At 43.4% G+C, this 26,382-nt stretch overlaps 1 protein-coding gene across 9 annotated transcripts in view; it reads right to left on the bottom strand.

Annotated features, from left to right (window-relative positions):
* PLCL1 (phospholipase C like 1 (inactive)) overlaps positions 1–26,382 on the bottom strand; it is a 181,701-nt gene that overhangs the window by 13,891 nt on the left and 141,428 nt on the right. For 7 of the 9 annotated variants that reach the window (XM_027461756.3, XM_072040585.1, XM_072040587.1 and 4 more), the window contains exons 2-5: positions 23,612–26,083; positions 21,337–21,540; positions 12,068–12,143; positions 7,890–7,999 (exon numbers count right to left, since the gene is read on the bottom strand). In XM_027461756.3, coding sequence (XP_027317557.1) covers positions 7,890–7,999; positions 12,068–12,143; positions 21,337–21,540; positions 23,612–26,083 — 2,862 coding nt within the window. Of the gene's footprint in view, positions 1–7,889; positions 8,000–12,067; positions 12,144–14,734; positions 15,553–21,336; positions 21,541–23,611; positions 26,084–26,382 lie in introns of those variants that run through there. The other 2 variants (XM_027461759.3, XM_027461760.3) reach the window with 2 other exon arrangements.

Raw genomic sequence — 26,382 nt, 5'->3', positions numbered from 1 at the left:
GATGAATGAAATCAACAGTGAATGCAAGAGAGCAAAGGAGGGGACCACTGAGGTCCTCTGTGTTTGAATCCCCACCCAGGCGAGGTACCAAGGGACACGGCCAACCTGGGAAGGAAGAGGTCTCACCAAGCCCCTCGCTGCCATGAGGGGCTGGGGCAGGGGCATCTCAGGGGGCACAAGCCCGCTGCCAGCCCAATGCCACTGGTGCGGCAGGGACCCAGCTGAAAGGCTCTCGTCCCCTCCAGCAACTGCCCAACTGCCTGGCAGGATGACAGCTCGCTGCAGTTTATAATGCGACCTGTCAGAGACAGCTCCTCATTTCCTTTCCTTGTTAGTTCAGCTAGTGACAGATAAAAGGATGAAATGTGCAAATTTCAGCTGAAACTTATACTTTCAATACAGCCCTTTTAATTCTTCGGAATGAGGTCACGTTGTCAGATCTGCACAAATAAGATTCCTGACTTCCACGTCTTCCAAGTTGTGTTAATTAACTCTACTGCCGGGTGCGGCAGCCTTTGATATCTGTGTCTCAGATGCAAATGTCACCGGTGCAGGGGAGGGGATGGTAGAAGAAGTTGCTGAAGTTCCTACACTACTTGCAGTTCCTGCCTTCACCGTCTCCTTCAAAGGATGGGAGATGGTAGTGACCTAGTTTCATGTAAGCCTTCTTCAGTGGGGAACCATCTACAAAGGTTGTTCCATTCAGCTGTTTTGGATTTCATTTTTCTTTTCTTACTTCTACCCATTTTTAAGCTCAGCTCAGACACACACACGTGCAGAAAGAGCTCACTTTCCTCAAAAGACAAGTTCCCTCAAGGTACTTTTAATCATATCTGCTGATTTTTCAAATAACCTCCTCACAGGTGATAATCCTGTTACTGCTCAAAGCAGCTCTCATAGAACAAATTCTCTTTGCAGTCACACATCTCCACCTGAACATTATTAATTACTTTTCCAGTTGTGCAGCCTTTGTACAGGATGGCCCACAAATGGGAGAGACGCTGGTCTTTGCAACTAGGTATTAAAACCAGCGCCAAGTTGGTGGAGAACAAAGAGGAGAGCAGCTGTGGTGAGGGCTGTGTCTGCCCCAGCAGCGCAGAGCCGTGCCAGCTCCCACACCCCAGGGGAAAGTTGGTGTGGACCTGGAGTGATAAACTCACGTGAACTGGGTCACAAACAGGGCCACGAAAAGCCTGGTCCAGGTCAAGGATGGGGAAGAACCTGACACACGGGTGAAACAAACACTTTGGCAGTGAACAACACCATGCACTATTTACTGGTTCTTTTTTATATATCTTCATAAACATATCTTCATGTGTTTATCTTCATAAACATAGTACTATACTTTAAATGGAGTTCTCCAACTCTTTTAAAGTGAGTGAGGTGATGCACATCATTTCACTGCCTGGGGCTATGGTAAACAGTAGAAATGAAGGGATGCCCTGAACAGAATAAGAATGGTGAATAGGGCTGGAGCGACACAAAGGGAACAAGGAGTTAGGGTCGAGGAGAAGAGCCAGGAAAGTCAGTGATGACAGGGAGGCAAAAGGGGAACCCAAGGCAGGACCTGATCAAGCAGGGGGCTTCAGCAAGCAGCCAACCTACACCAGAAGAGACTGAGACATCTATTTTGGCAGACAAGGGCTATTTAAACATCTTGACAAGCCTCTGTGAAGTGATGCTAAAATCCGCCTTCTACACAGGGGACTTCAGCATGCCAACCCTCTGCTGGGCTCCAAGCCATGCCACCAAGGTGGCCTTGGCACAAGGAGCATCAGGTACAGCGACCCCACAGGCTCCTGGCCCTGCCTCTTACCAACACTGCAGCGTGACGTGCTCCACGTGTTGGCCAGCGGCAGCTTCATGTCCGCAGCTTCTGGCAATTTGTCCCATCACTGGAAATAAAAGGCACCTTGCGATATTCCTTGCCATTTCTCTCTGGTTTACTTTAGTCAAACACAAGAAAAGTGAGCAAAGACAAGATATCATCAGAGGCATTTCGTACCATCTTTCACTTCTCTAATCTGCTCTTGTCCCAAAGTTACTGTTGTTCTGTATATATTTGATGGGCTCTTACTTTGCCTGACCTGATTGTCTGGAGCATTGCTTCCTGCCAGTCAACAAAGCACTCCTCTTATGCCAGTACCGGACAACAAAACAGGGATAACTAACATGGGATGAAGTCTCTTCTCTCTGTCAAACTGAGAGCCACGCTGGCACTCCATGCGGTGGCACATCTCCTGAGAGATTCAAGGTATCACAAGGGAGCCAGCGCTGTGAACTCTGGCAGTTGCTGCTCTCCCTTTCCCTGCTAGTCTCTTCAGTTGCCAGCATTTGGTGTGTGCTGATAAAAGAATGCCTGGGTGGCCTTCACATATATTTTAAGCATGTGAATATTTAATTTGCTCTAAATCTGATGTATGTCTTGAAATTTTCCTTGGCCAAGAAAACAGAGACCTTGTCAGAAACAGGATTAGGTCTTCAAAAGCTCGCACGGAGCAGTCAGGTACCTGGAGAGTCTGCGCTGTACTTGTATGAGATTGCTCCCTCCCTGGAGCAATGCTCGTGCAGCCTGGCTGACAGCCCAGAAGAACAGGATATTCCATCTGATTAACTAGTACTGCTGAGAAACTGGGATTACAATTGTTTTACCCTGATACACACTGTTAAAGTAACTTGAGAAGTTTCCATCACCAGATACAGCTGACAAGATCCACCGAGACCAAGTGTCTTTTAATGAGCTCTGCAGGAGCATTCCTACTTTTAGGCTTGGGCAAGAAGGTAAAAACTAGTGAGTAGTGTGAAGGAGAGCTCCTGGAGGCAGTTACCAACCTAATCAGCAGGGAACAGCACTCTAAGTACAAGAAGGATCCACCTACCTAATAATTACGTGGTTTGGCTTTGTCTATATACAAAAACCACTGATCAGAAGAGCTTTGTGTGGAAATCACATGCTGTCACTTCCCTATTTTCCAACTCAGTATCATTTAAAGGACTCTAAACCCCACCTTGGTCCCAGAAAAATCACCAAACACATCCCAAAAGGCATAAAGCCCCTATAAACAGGGGCATCCTGAGCATCAGGGCACAGGCAGCCTCCTGCAGCCAGGAGCCTCCACCACACATGCCACCATCTTCTGGCCACACAAGGACCCAGGAACGAGCCACACTCCCATCCTAGGCCATTCTTCCAAGCTCTTCACGTGCTCAACAAGGAGCAATCTAAACACTTCTGTCCTCCCCGACCTTTCCCTTTACTGTTAAATAAAATGAACCCAGTTAAGCAGGCCAGCATTTACAAGAATAAGCAGATGCTGACTGGACCTCTTACCCTTCAATTTAGCACCCTCTCCATCAACCTTTTTATGTTGTTTTTTTTCCTTCTTTGTCCTTCAGTTAACATGTAAAAGACAAACCTGATCTAGTACCTGTGTGAATAATTAGCCCAGCTCTGCATTTCCTCCTACCTTTGCAAAATCTATCGTCTCACTGAAGTCTGTTGGGCTCAGCCAACCTGAGCTGTAGCTGAGCCAGCCTGAGCAATGCAGCAGGTACTTCAGAAACAGCCAGGTCATGCAGCCCAGAGAAGTTAAACTTTAAAAGTTAAAAACAACACTGAACTGCAGCAACAACGGAAATGCAAACCACATGGGGACTAGACAGCAGCAGAGACATCTCTGGAAAACGAGCCTTCAGGGTAACCACATTCAAAACATATTTATCTAGGTAGATCTGGAGCTGAGTAGGCACAAAATAATCCAGCTAGCCTGCATTTAAAGGCAAGTGAGAACTCTCCGTGCCACTCAAACTGCTCCTGCCTTACTGCTCTTGCTGGACTATCAGTGTCACAAGGTGACAGCAAATCACCAGAATTTGTTGCTAAGCCACCGTGGCTTGCATTGCATCTATTTTTGCAGTTTCACAGACTGAGCACCAATGTGCTTTTGTTCACAGAGAGATGCTGGGAAAACAAGAAATGTCAGATATGAGGATACTTTGGGGAGGCACGGGTGGGAGCCTGACACAGTGAAAGAAATATACGGTACGTGGAATACAGCAACTTTACAGGTGCTCACAATTTCACCTGGTTGTAGCTTAATTCTTGGAGAGTAAAATGTCACGCAAATCGTTTGGCAGCAATTGTACGACATGGTGTAGAATATATTGTTGCAGTCAAGATTAATTACATGAAATGTCCTCATGAAAATGCCACGCTGCTCTGGGGTCCACTCTGTAGCATGCCAAGCAGCAAAACCATGGGTTCTTGCCTAACTAAAAAAAAAAAGGACTGATGTGGAAACAAGCAACTCCTACTTACCAGATGGCTTTAGAGTACTGTACAGTATACATCAAAAACAGTGCCATACTGTAATATAATAATCTTTAAATTAAGACTGTGAAAGGACCTAATTCTTCCAAAGGATCAGCAGCATCTCTCTGCATGGTGCCACTGTGCCCAAGGATGTTCTTGCACAATAATCACTGTCAGATACATTGCTTTTCTTCCTAAAGAAAATTGACACCTTCTTAGTGATGCAAAATTCAGCTCAGATTAGGTGAAGCTAGGTAAGTATACGCCTGTCTGTATGTACATCCTTCAGAAATCGGGCTTTTGTCACTCCAAGAAGCCTCAAGGTTCTTGGAGTGACAAGATCACAAGAGTGATCTGAGTCTCCACCACCCAAGTGAGAGGTCTGAATGCTGCACATCTCTCAAGCAGCAAAAGGCTGTCACAAATGACTCTGATGAAGAAAGAGGTCATTTGTGGACATCATCATGCAGAATCACTATTAATGCACAGTTTTGCTGCGTAACTATACCAGAGCTAGCGTTGCTGATGACTATGTCATAAAATTGCAGATTTCTCCCTCAGAGTGAATTGCATTTGCAATTTAATAATTGCATGCCTTCTGCATTCAGCAACCTCTCTTTATATATCTAATCAGCACTAATTTAAATGCAAGTTAATTAGCAGACACACTGATGGACAGGTGATGAAAAGATCTCTGAAATTAACCTCTTGATGTCCTGTTGCCTGGCAGTGTGACAAGCAGCACACAATAATAGTTGGGAGTCCTAATCACACAGAACACACTTATGGCACTAGAAGCAAAATTTTATCATGGGAAGCAAAAAGGTTTTAAAAACATGAATGCATTTCAGAGCAAAGACTAGACACAAACCTTTGTGTTTTTTTTCTCCTTCAGTAGATCAAAGCAGTAAATGCCACTTTCTGTGTTTTGTCTATAAATAAGTCCGTATGTAGGTATACTAACTAGATATTTACCATCAACATGCGGCCAAGTATTTGGTGGCACTGTTACTGCACTTGGTATCTGCTGACCTACCAAAGCACAGACAGCCCAGGAAGACATGTCTGCGGACAGACAAAGCACGTCCACATGAGAGCAATAAACCCGAACCTCACGTGAACCTTGCTCGGCTTACTTGCCAAGCGGACCCCACAGAGCAGTTTTACTGTATCCATCAGGATGAAACACGTGGTTCCTAGCATGGGGGCTTGCCTCGGGTGGCAAATCAAATGTGTCTTGCCACGTTTGCATGTTAGTGGAACTTAAACTCAGAAAGAAAAATGGAGGCACCGAAACAGAGGTGCATGGAAATAGAAATAGAAATAAAAACAAAAGCAAGACTACACTTAGGATCCTAACAACTAATTTTGCTATAAGAACATGATTCTTCTGTCTACTTTAATTACGTTGTGCCTCTCGGTATTACTGACGGGATGTCTGACACTATTTTACATGGAACATACAAAAAGACGTACCATTTTAATAATACGTGTCAAAGTTGACTTGTTCGACTGTCACCGAGTTGTAGCTTCCCTGTTTTACTAACATTTTTATGTTCTGGCAAATAGTTTGTCCTTCTGGTGAGTATTACTAATATGTAATTACATTATATAAACTACGGAAAAAAAACATATTGTTTTGATTCGTTCTCATTACACACCTCATAAAAGTACCCCAGGGGATTTTTAAACACGAAGGATGCCCACAGTCATGTTTTTTATAAAATATACTTTAATCTTACACTGTTACTATTTAATGATTTTGCCAGAAGCAATTTTTTTTATTGCATCCATTCTTTGTATTCAAAACTTACCTATTGCAATGAATATTTATAAATAAATACATTCATTAAATATGCTTTTGCTTCACCAGCCTAGGAAAAGACTATTAATCATCTGGCAGGCACGAGCAAAACACAATACCTGCTATTGCTCATGGGCACCTCGCACGAACTTGCAAGCAAAGCTGACGACTGCTGCATGACGTAGCTGCCTCCAACGACCCCAAGCACACAAAGAAGCTTTCTCCTGGAGTTGTTTTTGCCTTTCTCTCACCCAGTGTGAAGCAGCTGATGCATTTCCTAAATGTTACAGGCACTTTTTTCTTTTCTAACATCGCTATGCCAATAGCTAGTGAAATGTATATGCAACTGTTGTGGTTTAACCCGGCCACCCTGAGATCAGGCACCGGGTTTGAGTGGGGAAGGGTTGCTGATTTCTCCTCACCACACCCTCCTGGGGAGCTCTCACCAGCACACTGGGGAGAGCCAGCGCCAAACACAAGATGCAGCTGTAACCAGCAAATAGGTTTGTTAGGGGTAGGGTCACTGAAATACGATATTCTTGAAGAGGAGAAAAAAAAAACAAAAAAAAGAATGGTGACCAACTGCCTCATATCAGACACCCGAAGTACAAAGTGGTTCTCCTTTGCCTACTCTCAGTGCTGAATTGGACTTCAGTCAGAATGAAAAGGTGTTTCATCCACTTTTGTACAAGAGGATAGTTGCAACATACACTGTTGGCATTCCAATATACAAGTAAAACAAACAAACAAAAACCAAAAAAATACCCAAGAAGCTGTGGCTTAGAAATGACACGTTAATTATTCTTTGACCTTGACTAAATGTTCATAACACTGATTGTGGCAGTGTGTGTTAGGCAGCAATTATTTTTCACGGGAAATGTTTCTCTAATACCCTACTCATATCTTCATTAATCACAGATCACCCTCAGAGGTCTGAACTTCTCATTTGAAAAATTTAATTTTTCTCATCTGAAAATTTAAAAGTTTAGACCAACCCCAGCTGTGTTTATGTTGACTCTGAGCATGAAGCATTTATCTTACTTAACACAGCTAAAGGCATTCAGAATAATGTACAGAACTGCCTATTACATTTTTATTTTTTTCATCCTCTTTAACTACTCACCTTAATTATGCTGTGTGGAGAAGGTCAGTCTCTTCCATCATGCTTGAATTGGTTGCCTTTTCTCTTCATCTGAGGTCTTATTAACGGAGCCTGTGCTGACTCCGTTACTTTCTTTCTGACTGAGGTGCTCACTACACAGCGTGTCACCATACAGCCAAGATGCAAAGTGGCTCCTTTAGCCATTTGGATGGTGCTCCACTTTCAAAACACACCCTGACACCTGCAGGATCTGTAGGATTTGTTGTGTGTTCTTTCATGACAGCCTGCCCCCTTTCCCTCTCCTTCCCCAGGAGATACCCGTGTCTTCATATTACAAATCAAGTGTCTGAGACCCAGTGACCTCAGACAGGTCACATTCACACATTGTGTGAAGCAGAACAGGCAACTGAGACCAGGTCTGTGAGCATACAAACTAATGAGCTATCCCTCTTTTATGCAGGCTTAGATAAATTCCCTTCCACAGCTTCCAAACCACAGTTGTAATTAGATGCATTTGATAAATCTTAATAGTTGGGGGGTAATTTATACTTCCCATTTAAACAAAACACGTCTCCAGTGTTAATAACACAGTACCAAGAGATAAGCTAAAAAGAGCAAGGATGTGCTTATAAAGTTACTACGAGACACAAGGCGGTGCTTTCTGTGCTTACCTTCAGCACTGTGATATTCCATGCAAAGCTTTCAATGGCTTTGCTTAATTTTCTTCCTTTCAAGCCTTCCTTTGTGCCGAGGTTATGGAGCTCTTCATGGAATTCCATCCCTAAAAAACAGATCGCTACATCACCCTCTGTATGATTGATTACCCCCATAAAATGTTCAGTGAGCATTTTCGCCCTTGCAGCTGATATTTCCTACATCCTCTTTCTGTGTTCCCCCCTCTTCCCTGTCATGATCCCACCCTAGAGAGCATCTCCCTTCTATTTAAGTGTTATGTGCAGCCTTGCAGCTCTGCCTCCAATTGTGTATTTGGTCTCCTTTCCAGTGCCGGGGTCCTACACAGGCACGTGCCTGCTCCCCACATGAACACCACTCCAGCACTTCTGATTGTAGGCTGCTTTGCTGGAAGTATCATGACAAAAGGCAATCACTTGTCACTATCCTTCAACAGATGTACCTTGGGAGGCAGTCTGGCAGACAGGAAAGATACCTGTGCAGCACGGCAAATAGAGACTCAGGTGCACAGCTCCTCATTTATCTTAATCACTGTCATATAGAAAAACCCTTGTACTCCACAGTGACAAATTATTTCATGAAGGCACACTGCTAATCACAAGATTGGTATTCCTGCAGCCTGGCGAGCTGAGACTTCCAAACGTAGACCTGGGAATTGGCAACATTTCATTGCTAGTTTTGTAGCAAATGTCTGCAAATCCTTTGCTGGATACGAGAACTTGAGACTCTGGGAGCAGATAAAAAACCTTAACGAGCCCAATTAGCTCACCAATTCTGTGAGATTTGCACAGTGTATGCAAACATTTCTCCAAGGCTGCTGTGGATGAAAAGACAAAATGGAGAGAGAGCTGGTTGTGTTCCCTTAATTTGTACCTTACAAAGGCCAAATTGGCACTAAATCTCTCCAAAATATCTGAAGCCCATCCCAGCTGAACAAACCAAGTTCAATCTCCAGTTGTTTCATAGCTCTCCCTCCCCTGTTGTTTTGAGGCAAATGTCACTCCCAAGTTCAGACTTCATTGAAATTACATCAAAGAACCCCCCATCGGCACCTGACAGAGAACACCTGCGTGGAGCACCGAGGGGCTATTTTAGCTGGGTGACTGAAGGAGCCAGCCTTCTGATACTCCAAGGCAGCCTGCAAGTAAGCTTGCCCAAAGCTCTCCTGGAAGACCGACAATAGGCTTCCTTCTGCCTTGCACTGAATCTGGAGGCAGCTGAGCCACTGCCTGAGAAACACTGAGGGCGTTCAACCTCACACAACGTAAGGTTCATCTACACGTACTGCTTATTCTCCAAAACTTCGCTTGCTCACAAGTTTTGCATATCTAAGGTACCAGAGTTCCTGCAACACCTCCTTTGGAAAACAGTCTAAATAACTGCACCTCAAGAAAGATTCCCCTGCAAGCTGCCTTGTGCCAACTGACTCAAATAATTTCACTCGAGTAAGTGAAAGAAAACCTCCAAGTGACTTGCTTTGTCCTCTGAAGAAATACAAAGGCCAACAGCGCTCAGTTCCACTTGGGCAGCCCCGCCTTTATGTAGCATACTTTGTTTTTCCCCCTTCCCAGATGTCACTTTCCCACCTGTAAACTGGAAATAATGCTGCCCAAGAGAGAGGCAGTTACTAACATTCATCAGGCTGTGGAAAGGAGCACCAATTAAAGCATACAGCAGTTCAGTCCTCCATTCTGCTAATGCATTGGGCCAAAACCATACATGAAAACAAACAAACAAAAAAAACGTAAACTCGGCAGCCTGAGAAGTCATCTTGGGGAGCAGAGAGGGTCTTGTAGCACAGGGAGCAGGGACCAAACCAGGCTGGGCTGTGAAGCAGAGGTCAGGTAGGAACGCGTGTCCAAAGGGAGTAGGACTGGGCTGAGGTGAAGAACAATGTCACTGGCAATTGTATCTCTGACACCTCTAAACTTATGAGTCCTTCATCTTGCCACATTTAAAACCTTCTTTGGACAATTTGCCTGGGTAACATTTGCAACAAACTAATCAGCAATCGAGCACTGCAAGGGATCTATTCTCTCTCTCCTGCTCCTTTCCTCTGACTTAAATCCTGAGGTTTTATATGAGCACTGCATCTCTCTCCACCCTTCTCAATCAGAAATATTTTAAGGCTAACAAAGCAAAACCAGTGGAAGTACAAGGAGATACAACAGTAATGAGAACAAAGAAATTAACAAGGAGATACAACAGTAAAGAGAACAAATAAATTAATCTTTTTTCTGGAGGAAGGAAGGAGAAAGGAATTGCATCCAACGTTGGACATAGCCTGGTGATATGTTTCTTGCCCAGAGAAGCTGTGGATGCCCCATCCCTGGAGGGGGTCAAGGCCAGGTTGGACGAGGCCCTGGGCAGCCTGATCTAGTGTGTGGTACCCCTGCCCATGGCAGGGGGTTGGAACCAGATGATCTTTAAGGTCCCTTCCAAGCCGAGCTGTTCTATGATACAGTCCTGTGTCGTGTTCTCTGCCCACGTCATCAACCCCCAGCTCACAAGGACTTCACAGGTCCTTCTCTCTTTGCACAGAGCTGGGTGGGTACAGCTCTGATATTCCTGAGGGTCTGCATAATTTGGTGCTGCTCTAAGTTATAGCAGCTAGAAAGACCATTAGTGCTGTGTTTTCTGGTCACTGTCCCATTTCCTAAACTCTCTGTACCTGTTGAAAGCTTTGTGCTGAGGAGATTTATGCTGTTTGTGCAGATACACAGGAGGAGCCAAGGCACAACCCAAGATGAGGCCCATGAAATGCAGAAAGACAAATGTGCTCGCCTCTCCTCCCTTTCCTACCACAGCTCTGACCGTGGCTCCAGAGCTCTGAATTTCCAAGAGCAGACTGGGTTCCACCCTGCTCTTGTACCACATTAAAAATCAGTTAAATGCTATTACTGAAATAGTTTCCTAGTTTCTTCTAATTAAAAAGGTAAATTAAGGAATTTACTATAAAGGATCAGTTTCATTCATTATTTATGTTTAATAGAAACAAATGGCTGTAGCCTCTGTCACTTGCCAAATCCAAAAATGCCTCTTGGAATAAAACAGTATTTATGATTGTTGTGGTCCCAGAAGACTTTTCTGAGATCACAAATTAAATACAGTAGCAAGTGTTTGCATTCCTGACCTTTGAGGCTTGCTGTAGATTACAAAAGGTGCAGCTGTACAACTAGACTGAAAACAGATTTTATTTCAGCATTGTAAACTCGTAATAGAAATACACTGCAAGGATTTATTCTGCATGGTTTCTGATATACGAAAGCTGACGGGTTTAGCTGTAGAGGATTAAGATCTTACTACCACCAAATGTGGACTCTTATCTCTCAAGCAGGGTTTATTTTTGTGTATCAGCAGAAACTACAGGAAACGTCCCAGTTTGGAGTCTGGCTTACTGTCCCGAACAAGTGATGAAGAGAGTTTGCATGAGTAAGCTGAACTGCGAATCGCAGACATTCTGACCATCCTGCAAACAGAGGGTGAACCCGTGGCAGAGCATACAGGCAGCCACTTCTGAAATCATCTTCTCCCTTTCTATTGATGCACACAAGACAGCTCTAATTCAGGCAGAGACATCCAATATCATACACCAGCAAAATATGATTTGCCTTAAGTCTACTTACACCTACGTGTGCCCATGTAACTAACATACATAATGCATAGCCACACAGATTCATTGTGACATGAAGGGATTATATTGGTGCATGTTTCCAAGCTCAAAATCAACCCGAAATGACAAAATTAAATAAAGGTAGGCAAGAGAGCTTGGTTCTGTAGGTTTCAAAGCCTTTGTGTTTAAGACAGTAACTATGGCAGAGAACAGAGCTCAGTAAAGGCAGCATAGCTTCCCACTCCCTCATTTTAATTGAGTTCCTTTCTAGTTCATTTGACTTATTTAAATGCTGTCAGACACTTCAGAGCTGTAAAACAGATAGAGAAATAGACTTGAGGTGAAAACTGAGGATTTCTCCCTGATCCTACACCTCCACTGCTGCTGGAAGATGAGTCTTCAGGAGGGTGGAGTCTGCTACGGAAAGACGAGGATACTCACTTAAATATCAGGTGAAAGATGATGCTCAAGTCTCAAACTAAGAAAGTGATGGCACGTTGTTTCCCATCCCCTATCCAGAACTGCACATTAGAGGAGAATTACCTGCTTTCTGACACTGAACGATCTTGTCATGAGTGATGTCTGCCGTCTCGATAAGAACCCTGCTCTCTTGAATCATCTGTCAGAAAATAAATGAAAAACAACTTCATTACCATGGTTTCCTGCAACATCTCGTCCACAGAAAGGTACAACAAGGGTAAAACTCAAGAAGAGCTCTGTTCTGCAAACAGCACTATAACGTTTGGATCATTGCCTCATATCAGGTCCCCTAGATCTACATCAGGCTAGGTGACAGTTGCTCAGAAGATCTTTGTTCCAGAACTCAAAGAACAGCTGTTTCACATCAGTGAGACACCTCTGTAAATAACATGAAGTGATTTCAGGAGAAAGCAGAGTTAGGAGACAAACGACACTCATTCTATGTGAAACCAAGCCCTTCATAATCAGTGCTTTTATTGAAATGCAAGGAGAAATAAATACTTTGCTCAACATAAGTTGCTATGAAAAATGTTACCAAGCCATGAATAGAACTGATTTCAAGAGATACTTAAGCCTGTGCGCATCTTTATGCACTACGGTGGTTCAAAAAGCTTCAGTGTTTCTTGAGGTTCCCTTGGGAGAAAATCTAATCTAAATCCTATAGCTTTCAGCATCTGAACACTGCTGCTGAAGTTTAAAAGGAAAAAAAAAAGGCAGGTAGTTTCACCAAGAATGCTCACACGTTTCAGACACCCCTATCTATGCGGCTTCCCAGAGTACACCACTAAGAGAAACACAGACAAAATACCCATTATGGGACAAGTTTCCTGAGCCTCCCTTCTTGCAACTGCTTTTCTCCTTTGCTGTTAACAATCCTCCCAAAGCCCTGCAGAAGCCCAGACAAACAAACAAATTGTTTCAATGCTATAGTCTGTGAAATTGCAGAAGGCGGCACATACATGTACATCTGTTACAGAAGGAAAGAACATGCTGTATAGCAAACCATGTCTGAGAATAATCTCGCTCTCCTGGGACCTACATTGCAAAACTCAATCAAATCCAGGCAGCATGAAAGAATACTGCCTAATTTTATATCCTGAAATTACAGAAGCCACCATCTGAAAGCTTTGCCAAAATGTTACAACTTTTAAATGCATTCCTACTTTCAAATGTACTAAGTATGAGAACACAACCAGTCAATTGCAACAATTTTGGTGGAAGACGGTATAAAAGTACTAAGCTAACACTGGCATATTAGCATTTCTTATTGTTTTAATTAGATACAAGGGAGGAGACATTTCCCCATGTCACACCCAAACTTCTGGAGAAACTCAGAGCCAAATTTTTCTGCTTCTGCCATCTCTGTCACTAATCAAAGCTATTAAGATAGGCTTAATTTAATAAAAAACACCTATGCCTTCACTTTGACATAAACAACAACATGAAAAAAATAAAATCCATTACCAGATTCACAAACATAAAGAAAGAAAAAGGTCTGACACATCTATAGAGTGCAAAATTATTTTTCAGTAAATTACTTTAGATAGTATCCTTTGCCTTTCACTCTTTAATACTTGCTTGTCTGTGCATCATGTTGATTTCTTCTCTTGGATGTTTTTGCTTGACATCTAGAAAGAAATGACGATTTCTACCCAGGCTCTGGCTGTTCCATGCTGCAGCATGTCGTCATGTTGTGTTGAAGGAGCTGTTCGGCTGCCAGATAAAAGTTCTGCAGTTGGTCTGAACAGCACAGGGAGCGAGAACCCCCCCCACCAGCCAGTCACTACAAACTTGGTTTACAAGAGTCACATTTACGCCACACACACAAAAGTTTGAGAATCATGAGTTTTATGTGCAATTTGGTACAAATGACTTTGACCATGTCTTCTTCCAGCTACTGGACTCATTCCCAGGAGTTTCTGATGCAGTTGTCTTTGGATTATCAAACATGAAGGTGTAACGTTTGCTTTTAAGAGAGAAGTAGCAACAGGATGTCAATTTTCCTTTACTGCAGAGCAGGTAGAGCAGCCCTCCGCTCCTTTGATGCTAACAAAGTCTCACTGCTCTCCCCTCAGCAAGAACAATTAAAACCAGATTATACAGCAGAATTTAACTTGCTTCTATCTTCTCATACAGCAGCACTCTTGACTAAAATAAGCTGCTTTTATCTCATGATAAATCTGGGGAGTTATTTCAGAGTCTCGTGGCTCAGTATCCGGGGTTAAATAATGCCTTTATTTCACCACCAGCTGTTTGTTCTCAGAGGTTTCTTTAGGATGTATGCATTAGGTAGAAATAACACATCCTGGGTGTACTATGATACAAGACTTTGGCAGGCCTATAGTGTCTTTCCCAGGTGCAGTAACGCTGCACGCAGGACCCAGGATTTCTGCTCCCAACAAGAATCAGGTGCACATTTTTAGCTGGCCAGAGATCACACTTCCTAGCTCCACTGTTAGCGATTGCAATGACAAGTTGTTGTGGATGAAGCAAGGATGTTCACTCCGAAGAATCAGAGATGGATTCATACAGATAAGAGTACAACAGGCAAGTAACTGCTTTCCAAGAATAAAATTACAGCATGGAGCTTTATTTATTTATTTTGTTTTGTTTTGTTTCTTTAAGCCTGCCACAGTAGATGTTCTTCAAATCCTGGGAACACGACTGATACCCTCATAAAAAAAAAAAAACAACTCAAAAATCAGTCAAACTCTAATTAAAAATCTACTCCCTCCTCCCTCCCCTCGTATGCTTTCACTTACATGCAAGGTAGATATCCCTTAGAGGATATTTACTGAGTTAGCACTGTCAGGACCAGCTAAGAAGCTGTTACTGGTAACTGCTTACTGGAATTAATGCGAATTAATGGTCACTACTCAGCCTCACACAGGTGAAAGCAGGTGAGAGCCTCAGCTGGCATCCCGTGTCCCCTTGTGCTAGACACTGGCGAGCAGACAGCAGTTTCAGCAGGTTTCCCAGCTGCAGCAGAGGATGCTGTCCAGAGATGCAGCACGCTGGCTACAGGGACCTCCATTTGGGCCCTGGGAGATGCTCTGATCATGTCATCAGCTCTGGCACACAGCCCTGTGATATGGCATCTAGATACACAGGGTTGGTATGGTGTTGGTTGTTTTTGGCACCGGTTCTCAAATGACTCCACCATCTCCCAGTCTGAATGCTCCCAGCTTTTCCAGTTGGCATCAAATCCAAAGCCCTGCTTGTGGATGTCACCTACTTCTATTTGTGGTGCCAAGACAAGAACCAGAAGCTCTAAACATAACGGGGAGGGATGTGAGATTTTCTTCTAGGAAGGTAACTCCATAAATCACACAACAGTCCCAGATTTTCAAGCCCAGTCTTGCCAGCAATATTATGAAATCCAGCAACATGTCTCAGATGCGAAGAAGGAGCACTCTTTGCATCCTGATTTTCCACACACCTTCACTCTGCTAAGGCTACTGCTGCGTGGTGCTCTCCAGGCAGTTTTGTAAGTCCCGGTCTTCTTCCTGGAACCCATCAGGCTGGTTTTTAATGTCATTGGTGAGAGGCTTTCAAAAAACAGGAGGTGTCCTAGTCAATGCCATTTGGGATCCCGATAGATAAATAATTTGTAAGTGAAATATAAAATATTTTTAACACTGAAGATGTCGTTTTTTAACTCACAAGAAATTAAGACTTATTTCTTGTGTGTACTAAAGACAGTTTAATCACAAGATCAATACAAAATGAACAAAAATGGTATTATTTTTTTACTTTAATGAACTCCTGTGCTAGAAACCAATTTCTTCCTTTTACTAGAAGCTATTCTACAAATTTAAAAGGGGAGAGAAAATTAACACAGCAGTCTCACCACAAAAAAAAAAAAAAAAAAAAAAAAAAAAAAAAAAAAAGACAAGACAAGGAAAGCTCCTGGTGGCAAATTAAAGTACTGCTCCTGCTGGGAAGATAAATGATACAGAAAGGACAGTTCAAAGAATCTTCTCATAAATATTCCAAAGTTTAGAACAGAAACCAACAAAACATCATATTAAAAAAAAATCCAATAGGAGCTTCCCTCTGAGGTGTCTCCTCTTTGCTGTTGTCCCGGTCTCTTATGCCTGCTTTAGACAATGGAGAATTTTGCCTTGGTAAGTAGTACCATATCACACTTCTATTGCTACCGAAAGAAAAAGAAAAAAGCTACAGAAACACAGCCAACTGGAAAAACATCTGAAGTGCAAATTGAGCTCATGAAAATTTCAGCAGGATTCCCTCTTTAGCATCAAGCATTTCTTGCAGACATTTGGGACATGAAACTGCCAGACAATTAATCATGTGCCAGCAAGTCTTGTTAAGAGGATGTCCCCATGGTGCCAGGACACGGGAAGGAATGCTGGCCACCTACTGAGCTTTGCCGGTGTCCCAGTGCCCTCCAAGCCAGTTTTCTGTATCTGAGCCTTTACCTGCAACAGCCTAGTTAGAGGAACAGCCATCAGGGATGGTTACATTAGCTGGAAATCTCTGCAAAAGGAACTGAAGAAAATTTCCTTTAAGCTCTAATTTTATGGTTTTGCTTCCAAGCATTTCTGGGGAAATATGGTGTCAGAGCACTGTAGAATCTGACCTGGTGCATGAATGCCAGTTCTCTACAAAACAACAGAAACAGTGGGGGAACAGGGGGAGGGGGCAGCTTTCAGCATGCTTGTGCTGAATCAGGCCATCTAAAGCACCCAACTGGAATCTCATCCTGTAAGAGAAGTTCTGATCTGACCATTTTCCTATTTTAGAAGGGTCTAATGGATGTGGCTCTCAGAGAGAAATTGAGAGAGTGGTGGGAAAAGAGAGAGAATTACAAGACAAGGAGAAAGAAAAAGCGTAATTGCTTTCCCAGTCTATGTCCAATTTTGGGTAGAAAGCTCTTTAAGGCAGCTCTGAATTCGGTGTCCATGTACCGGACTGCGTTTGACGTCAGTGCGTTATGACACTTTCTTGGCAGTGAGCATTATGCTCTGCAATATCCCTTGTTTTCAGCTGTTCAGAGAATTGTGAAAAATGGCCCTTTGGGGATGACACTGTCCCAGTTGAAATACAGATTTCAGTGGAAAAGCTCACCAAAAATCTATTTAGTCATTTTGTATTGACATAAACTGGGAAAATGGGCTTCCTCCCTGGGAATACATAACTGTCATGCCTGCATTGAGGCAAGGACTGAATCTGAAAGGAAAACAGACAGAAGAGCAGGTCCTCTCTACACACACCTCTGCAGACTTCTGCTAGCACGCGTGGACCAATCCCTGTGTCAAAATACCACTGTCATTACATACCTCGGTGTCTACAACAGCGTGACAGCTCCTATTTCACTTCTCAGAAATCCCCGGTCCATCTCTACATTAGCAGAGAGGTTAACTCCAACTTGCCTTCCCTCAACTGTACTAACTGAAGCGCTGCCCTTCCTTACCTGTCACAAAATAATCACAACCAGTTCCTGTAAAGAGGCCTTCATTTTGCTGGAAAAAATTCTACATGCACAAGAGCCAGAAGAATAGGTAACAACAGGAACATTTATTATAACTTGTTTATAACGTTTGATTTTCAAATGCTTCAAGCATTTAATCTCAGAGGAAAGGTAACGCTGAACTGACAAGCAAACTGCACAAGTGTCCCTGAGTTCACACATGCTTGCATCAGCAAATGCATATAGTGTGATAAGAAACCACAATCTGTCCATGAAAAAATCTCGACCAAAAAAATTCTAACTTCACAGGGGAAGTGTTTGCAGTGAATAATTCTGCCATCTGTCACGTGCAGCTGGGCCCCATCCCTTTTCTTCACACTGACAGCTCCTTTTTGCTTTTCATTCCCCCCCCCAGCATGATCGCTGCATACAAGGTTCGACAGGTTATAAGGTGCATCCCACGCGCTGCCCCCACCTGAGTGGGCTTCTTCCAATGCCCGGCCACGGGTGATGAGGAGCCAAAGCAGAAGAGTCCTCTCCTGGTGGAGAGGAAAGGTCTCAAGAGCAGCTCTGCAGATGGCATGCTGCACTGTCCTTGGATGTACATGGGGAATGGATGACAGCACTGGAATGGATTCATTATATGCTACACTATGTATGATAATAACCAAAACTGTATGTAAGTTGAAATAAACTGTTCTAAACCATGCTTCTGGTAGTTCACAGATTTTTCAAGAATGTTTTCTGTGCATTGCCTGTATTCCATCTTATTTTCAAGTGTTTCCATTCCCTGTTCTCTGCAGAAACTCCCTTACAACGCGGTATCATCACTGAAGCCTCCTCCACGAGACACAGCAGTAGGTGAGTTCTACAAAAGTGCTGCAATGTAACCATAAGAACAAAAAATAGAGCCTTTGAAAAATCATTGCAGTTCCCTAAACAAAGCGCATTAAATTTTATTCTAATAGGGCCTCTCTGAAAAGAAAATATTTAAGGTGGAACACAATGGTAAAACTAATTACCCAGAGGAAAAAAAAAAAAAGAAAAAAAAACAAACTGCACAAAGCGATCTTTGTCTATTGCCTGCTGACAAAGGCTGAACACAAGGGAACAGCCAGCTAATTGTTTTCAGGATGGCTGTGGCAGGTCTCTGAGTAGTTGCACCTCCATTTGCCCAGGCTGTCACAACTGCCCATGCCCCATTAAACACGCTGACAGAGTTTGTATTTTCTTTGGAAAAAAAAAGAAAAAAAAAAAGATATGGTCAGCTGGCAATTTTCAGTAGGGGGAAAAATTCAGCACATTAGGGCTGTTTTATCAGAGATGACTTTCAGAGCAGACACTTTCAAGTGTTTCAAATATGTGATGCTTTCTGAGGCAGGGAACGACAGGTGCCTGCCCAAGCTGCTTGTCCCTCAGACCTCCGAGCAAGGCACACCTGCAGCCGACAGCTTTCCATTGCGACATTTAGGGGCAAACTTTTCTTCATGGTATTGTAACAGAAATTAAGGACAACCATTCGTACAAGAGAGAGGCCAACATCAATGCTTTCTATTAAATGTATTTGAAATTGCTTTCAGGCCTGTTCACCCAAAACGTGCTTTGAGTTGAACAGTTGAACGACTGTAGATCCAGTTCCTTGAAGCCATACTTATCAGCAACTTGAAAGGCCAAATTTTAGTAAATCCTCTTCGTTTGTTTTAACCAGACCTAAAATATTTTATATTGCTTTCTACCAACATCTCTTCGTGCTCTCATTCGCACTGCTACCAAGCATTTCTTCCTGGATAACAAAAGCACAAAAAAAATCCCCCTTTCTGTTAAACTCCTCCTTTCTCTTTCTGTCCCCACATCTTCCTCAGTGCTCACTGTTGTCCTCTAGTTCACACTCATCAAGCCAGCTGAATCTCATGCTGCCTGCCTGATTTAACCTCTCACTCAAACTGACCATGAAAAGCTTCATCACAGCAATCTCCTTACTAAAGAAATACACCCTGGATTACATGTATACACTACAAATACCATAGCAGGAGTCCTTTCTCAATATTAAAATTGATAGCAACTTCATTTTTTTTTTAAATACACAGAAGACAAAATAGATTTCAATCTTCTGCTGCTGACACTGGCTGAAAAAGAAAATATCCAAGATAAAGCAAAAACACTCATTAAATCTGGCTTTTGCTTTTTCAGAAACGGTTTTAGAAAAATAAGATGCAGGCCAAGCCAGACAACATGAATAACAATATTTTAAAGTAATATGTTCTCATTAACCAGGATTGCATCTCATATCAGCCTTTACAAAGGCACAGAAGAATTCCCTTCACTCTAGTTTTCAAGCCCTTGTGCTAGATCCTGACATTAGAGGTACATCTTCCTCCATTGGAGACACACCTGAAAGCAACCATCTAACAGCATTAGTAAAAGTGTTTTTATCTGCATCCAAAAGAGGCCTTTCACCTATTTAAAACTGAAAAGTTTTTTTATAAAGCACAAGGAGGCCTTGAAACGTCCCATGTAAACTCTTCAGTACATAATTACAAAGTTAAGAGATGGCACATTCATTTTGTTAAATCTCCATAACCAGGCCTCCCAATACGAAAAAATGTCCTAGCTTTGTGGTATTTGCTCTTTCAAACAAACATCACACCATGCAACAACTCCATACAAAAAAGTAAAATCTAAAACGTGGCAGCTGACAGGTCTCCAAATCCTCCTTCTGATATTGGTACAGCCGGTATTTTATTACCACAGCTTTATTACCTCCAAGTAAGATAAACTACCTGGAAGGGACGCAAAGCTTTTTCAGAGTATTTCAGAATGTCTTTTAATTATATTAGTGTTTCCTTTTCCCCCCTCCTCCCAGCTGATTTTCTCTTGCAGAGTGTGTTATAGAAGCAAAAACTGAGATGCAGAGGAGAGCATTTGGCACACAGAATAGCTGGTCAAAGATGCAATCACTCTTTGCAGCACTTCAGGGTCTCTGGAAGCAATTTGATGTCCCCAAAGGTACTTGCCATTTCATTCCTTACAAACGCAAGATGTGGAAATAACTGCTGGTGCGCTGAACACGCGTTTTGATTTATTTAAGTCATGTTTCACAGAACTACACAGCTTTCTATCAGTTGATGCGGATCGACTACTAAGGATGGGAAGTCACGGGGCAGTCTAATAACCTGAGAGTCACACCGTGAGAGCAACTACTGCCGATCTAAGTCGCATGCAGCTGATACGCAGTCACAAGCAGCTGTGATATATGTGATATATGTGCTCAGCACACAAGGCTGACCAGCAGTATTTGCCTCAACTTATCTTAGCTCATCTCTTTATATTTCACAAGTATTTCCATACCATATTGCCCTTGCCTTCCTCCCACAAACTAGTCAGCATTTTAAAACTGTTCTTCCAACGGCGTTCTCTCTCTCCAAGAGTGACATTTACTTGGTTTAGCAGGGACACAGGCATTACTTACGGTGCTGCCAAAAGGCGTCAGGAGGGGGATGGCCCAGCTTTGCCCGGGTACTCCCACACTGTGCCTCCCTGTCTGATGGCCTTCCCCTCTGCTGAGGGGAGGGAAGCAAAAGGAAACACACAAATCTTGTGCCTTCTCTCAAGGACAACAAACAGCTGCTGGTACATGCTGAATGGCTGCTATTTTTATAAACAAAGTCCCTCCTCAAGTGCCAACCTGTGCTAGTCACAACTGTGTTTAAAGAAAAAAATAAACAACAAAAAGCTCAGTGTGGCAATTTGGACAATAAAAGGTCAATTTTGCATAGCTGAAGTCGTCTGAACAGCTCCCTTCACTTCACAGAAACTTCAAGGTGCATGGAAGCCAGCAAAGAGTCTGCCACTTTCACAGCTTTGGGGAAGGCCACGGGTAGCAGTGGGAAGCACCTACCAGGTCATATGCAGCCAGGACCTTTTTCTGCACGTCAGGCATGGTACCCAGAGGCTCCAGGTAAGGAAACGCATCCTTCATGCAGAGGACCACGGAGGGCGTGTTCTCGCTGCTCACCAGCCGCGAGGACAGGGTCAGGATGCACTGCTTCAGGCTCGCGATGGGCGGGAGCCCGCACAGCTCTTTGACGGCCACCATGGCGTTCTGGGGGAAGGAAGAGAAACACCTGAGCACTTAGCCCACTTGCCATCAGCTACCCACCTGCTAAGACCCAGGCAGTGCCTTCCTGCTTCTCCTTTCTACCGTGTGCCCACGTACAAGCACAGGCATGCCTTGAAGTCAGAAGGGTCACGCTAGCATTCAGAGGATTGTAAGAGCTTTGTTTTGCGTGCTCAAGACGTCCACAAGACAACATTGCTGGGGATATCCCAGTGGCCAGTTCTGCAGTTACTCTGCATTGCAAATCCAACTCCAACAGGGACATGCTTTGGTCCCCAGCACATTAAACCACCAGCCTAAAATGCTATTTCTCAGCTGTTCCAACTCCAATTGCTTTTGATGCTGTAATCACCTCGTTCTCCTATCATTATCATCCTCCAGCAAGAACAAGTTTGACAGACCTCATATTTCCCATGGGAAAGACAAGCAGGAAAAACACACTTTGTTTTCAGCCTTGCATTTCCACATCACAAAGAAACACAAACACTCTTTTCTCCTTCTTACGTCGCATGTAAGAAAATCAATACAGGATATACAGGTCAAACCAAACCAACATGCCAGAATTTATTTATTTATCAAGTCAGTGGATGGATGGCTGACTCACCCTCATATTTGAGCTTCTCTTGAGTCATACCAGTAGTGACCAAGACACATAAAATTTAAGCAAGACAATATTATAACAATCCATACCTTGTAAATGTTACCCCACATCTTCCTGAAAAAAGTCCTCAGAAGAATGCCCAGCTAATTAACAGAGACTTCTCTCATTAATCAAATACATTAGCATGCAGTTAAAGGTAATGACTGTGTCTTTACAGAGCATTCCCAAGAACGAGAAATTTCAGACACTGTACTGAAATTTCATTTGGCAGGCAGATTAATGCTATTCCTCAGTCAAAGTCAAAGAACATTTTATTTCCTACAGCTCACAGATATAATCCTGACCTAGACAGAAGGTGGAGTCAGCGGTTCAAACTTGGTACTTTCAAGGCCCGCAGGAAAGGAAAGGCTGGGAAGAGTTTCCCATTCTTAAAAATATGCTTAGACTATTCCTTTGGGAGTGATTTAAAACTTATGTCATTTTGTAAACTTTTCCAGCTGCCAACATTTAATTTGCTTTAGACTCTGTCCAGAAGAGTGGGGTCAATGAAATGCTATGCGTTTTCCTCCTGTTTTCTGGAAAGAAAAATGAATCATTTTTGTGTCTTTACCAAGGAGATAGTTGTGGCTGATTTCAGCTATTTATTAGAGAAAACTCCTTGTTTAATGCTACTCAGTTTTGTTTCTAGGCAGCGCCCGGACCTCTGAACTGAGGTGACCCTTACCAAAGCTGCACAATCGCCCACCAGAGCAGAAGCCAGCACTGGTCAGGCTTGGCCGTGCTGCAACATCAGCTCCCGCTGACCACCAAGGTGTGAAGTGGGGGAGCTGTGCTGAGTGCCAGCACCTGCATGTGCCTGGAGAGCGCCTGAGCCAAGATGTGTCAGAGGTGTCTGTGCAGGCACTCGGCCAGCCAAGGCAACACGGCTATTTAGCAGGGAGGAAATTACAGCCCAAGTGGCCTCCAGCTGTGTGCATGAAACATTTGCAGCCCTTGGGTGAACAGTGGCAACAGGCGCCCAGGGAAATACGCTGCTCTTAGCACGGTGGGTTTCTCTGGTGTAGACAAGACCTTAATGACACATCCATCACTCTTTCTTATACTTAAGACACAAAAAAAAAACAAAAAAACAGCACAACCCTCACTGAGTTAGCAAAACAAAAGCTTACTGACATTTTCCAGGAACAGCGAGGAAATTAAGTTATTTAAGACCCGAGGCCTGGGGACACAAACGTACCCTCAGTTCTGTTTCCTCAAATAAAACCAGCAAAGTGTGTGTTCAGAAGGGACATCGATTTTTACGACATTTTTGCCTAATCCCACACCTGCTTGCTAGTTAGCACCCGCAGCTATCAGCCCCCTGATGTGCAGTTAAAAGCTGACAAGGGCTGTGGGCCCGAAGCTTCACCAGATCCAGCGAGTTTGCCCACACGCCAGCGCACAGGACGGCCATACCTGCATGTTTTCTCTCATGTCGGTGGCCTCTCGGAGCGGATGCACGGCCAGCTTAAAGATGTCATCAATAGTCTTGAGACCGGTGTTCCTCAGCATGGTGTACTCCCTGGCTTTCTTTCCTATTCTCACGGAGAGGCTGCGCTTTTGGGCCTTTCCGCCTCCGCTGCGATTGGTTATTGCAATGTGCACGAAGAGGGTAACGTGCTCCATGATATCGCCGACGAAAGACCGCAGCGGTATGTGCCTGTATCCGGGCTGCAGGCACTCCAGCGGGATGGTGTACTGGCCTATGAACTCATCCCCGATGTAGTCGTCATCCAAAACAACAAAACGGATCATGGCCAGCTCCGGCAGATTGATCTGGAACTCAAAGCTCTCATCAAAAATGGGGTTATCACTGTTTTGCTGAACAGTTTTAGTTCTTTGCTCGGTGCAATCTGCAGGAATCCCATGGATTTCTATGCAAACATAGGGATCTATGACATCCCCTTTTGCACATGCACCCTTGGGCTTTGGGAAATTCTGACCACTGATTATTTTGACATGGAGGACTTGGGGAGAGACCCCCGGAACAATGCCCTTTGTATTCGCACTGAAATAAGACACTTCATCACGCATGACCGAAGGCCTGAGAACGTACCCGCATCCCCCGTTCTGTAGGAACCAGCCGGTGTGCAGGTCCATCATGGGCCCCGGGGTCTGATAGTTCATTGCCACTATCTGGCAACCACAGTTCCAAAAATCTTGAGGATTTAAGTTACTAGAGTCTATCCTCATAGCACTTGGGTACACCCTGGAGAGAAACTTCTTGTTGTAGTTGACAAAATCTTCAGGGTATTCATTTGCAATCCGACTGGCTTCTGCCTCACTAAAGGAACAGATTTCCCAGTAATTCTGAGCTTTCATGGATGTCTCAAAGTCTTTGTATTGGACAGATTTGCATAGAGACACCAAGTCAGACAACTCTTTGCAGAGCCAGATAAGCTTCGGTTCCCTTGAGAAGTCCTCTGACAGTCTCCGGGATATTTCAGCTTCTTCATCTTCATCTGTGACTTCTCCTTCTAATATATCCTGGTCACAGGGCAGCTTCTTCCCCTTCACAATGATCTTCATTTTCAGTTTCTCAGGTGAGGGAAGGTAGGCTTCTGAGGATAAAGGTGTCTCTGTGTAGAGTTTGTTTCCAAAGATCCTTTTCATGTGCTGTACCACTAACTTCTGTTGTTGTACCGAGCAGTGGTTCCCCAAGCAGAGAATAAGGGGGTAATCTGAAGCAAAGAAGGCCAATTTGTTTATCACCTCAATAACACTTCGAAAGGAAAGTGGCGATGTCATGTTGTTACGGTTACAAATAATGGGCTCGTTATCTGGGCCATCACAGATGTCTAGTTCAATACTCCGACAGCTCATCTTTAAAGCTCTTACGTACCCATTGATATCAGCTGGTCCTCTCAGCTGGTCCTCTATCAGGTATGTATTGTGGGATGAATTGATGTAGTAATGGGACAAAGGCTGTGTCATGTCTTGGACAACCTTTTTGTGCTCTGGGTCAAAAATATCACATTCTGGGGACAACAAATACTGAGTAAATCCATCAATTGCAAGAAAACCTTTCAATCGTCCTTCTTGAGAAAGCTCGTACCTGCGTATAATATCTAGACACATTTCTTCCGTTATGTGGGTTACTCCTTGCTCAGCCTCTAAAAACAACATGAGATCATTGGCATCTAGGTACTCCTTGTTTTTAGATATCTGCACAAGTAAGAAATAAACTTCAGGTCTCGTGCAAAGTTCGCTGAATGCTTCACAGAATTCCTCTTTTGTTACTCGTGTTGTCAGTTTCTCTTTGCTTTTCTGGATTTCCTTAAATTTCAATCTAATCTTTGATTCCTTTAAGGTAGGGTTAAGCTTCTTTATTAGCTCCACAGATGTATCTTCTAACATTATGCCATTACCATCAACATCTGCTGCTTCAAATACAGTTTTTAGCCAGGCAAATCGTGGGGTATTGTGGCTGCTTTCCATCAAATCCAGGGGTTGTTTGCTACGAGAAACCAAGTACCTTAATCCTGATACCCAAATATTGGCCACATCAGCTGAATTGGCAACCAGGTCGAGGGACTCATAGTTCTCACCATGAATTACCGACAAAGCACAGTCCTCAGAAATCTGATCTGCAAGTCCATTATTCCTGAATGTTTCTGTGTTCTTCCCTAGTCTGATTTCTTTTATAGCAGAAATATCAAGCTTGGCTTTCTCAAGGTCCTTCTTGGAAGGCTCCCAGCGAAGAGCCTGCAGGTCAGGATCCAGAGTAAAAAAACGGTTATAAATCCGGGAATTTGGACGAACTTTCTTCAGTTCACACCCAGCCTGCATAAAGCTGATACAGTCACTGGCGCTGCTTATTTTCTTCTCTGATGGCATGCTGCTGAAGGACACAGTTTTCTTTCTTCCACATTTTTGGTTTGAAGGATCCTGCAGAATAATTACATTAAAACAATAAATAAATAAATAAGTTTTCTCTGGCCATTCCACAAGTGCATAAATTATAGAGATGTTTATGTAAATATAATTCATGTTCTTCCGAACCTCAAAACACATTATCCCTTCCCACCATTCATTTCCCTGCTGAGCAATAAAACGTAACAATGGTGACTTGACTGATTGCAGCATTACAGATACCAAGCTTTCATAAGTGACTTTTGTAGCTCTTAAACTCCCCTCCAGATCCCAGCAACTTGCTGCTGGTGCGAGGAGGTGCTATTCAGTTGTGA

This window comes from Anas platyrhynchos, chromosome 7, assembly GCF_047663525.1.
Source record: "Anas platyrhynchos isolate ZD024472 breed Pekin duck chromosome 7, IASCAAS_PekinDuck_T2T, whole genome shotgun sequence".
Taxonomy (NCBI): domain Eukaryota; kingdom Metazoa; phylum Chordata; class Aves; order Anseriformes; family Anatidae; genus Anas; species Anas platyrhynchos.
The sequence above is the reverse complement of the archived record's forward strand: the minus strand, read 5'-3'. Positions and strand labels throughout refer to the sequence as shown.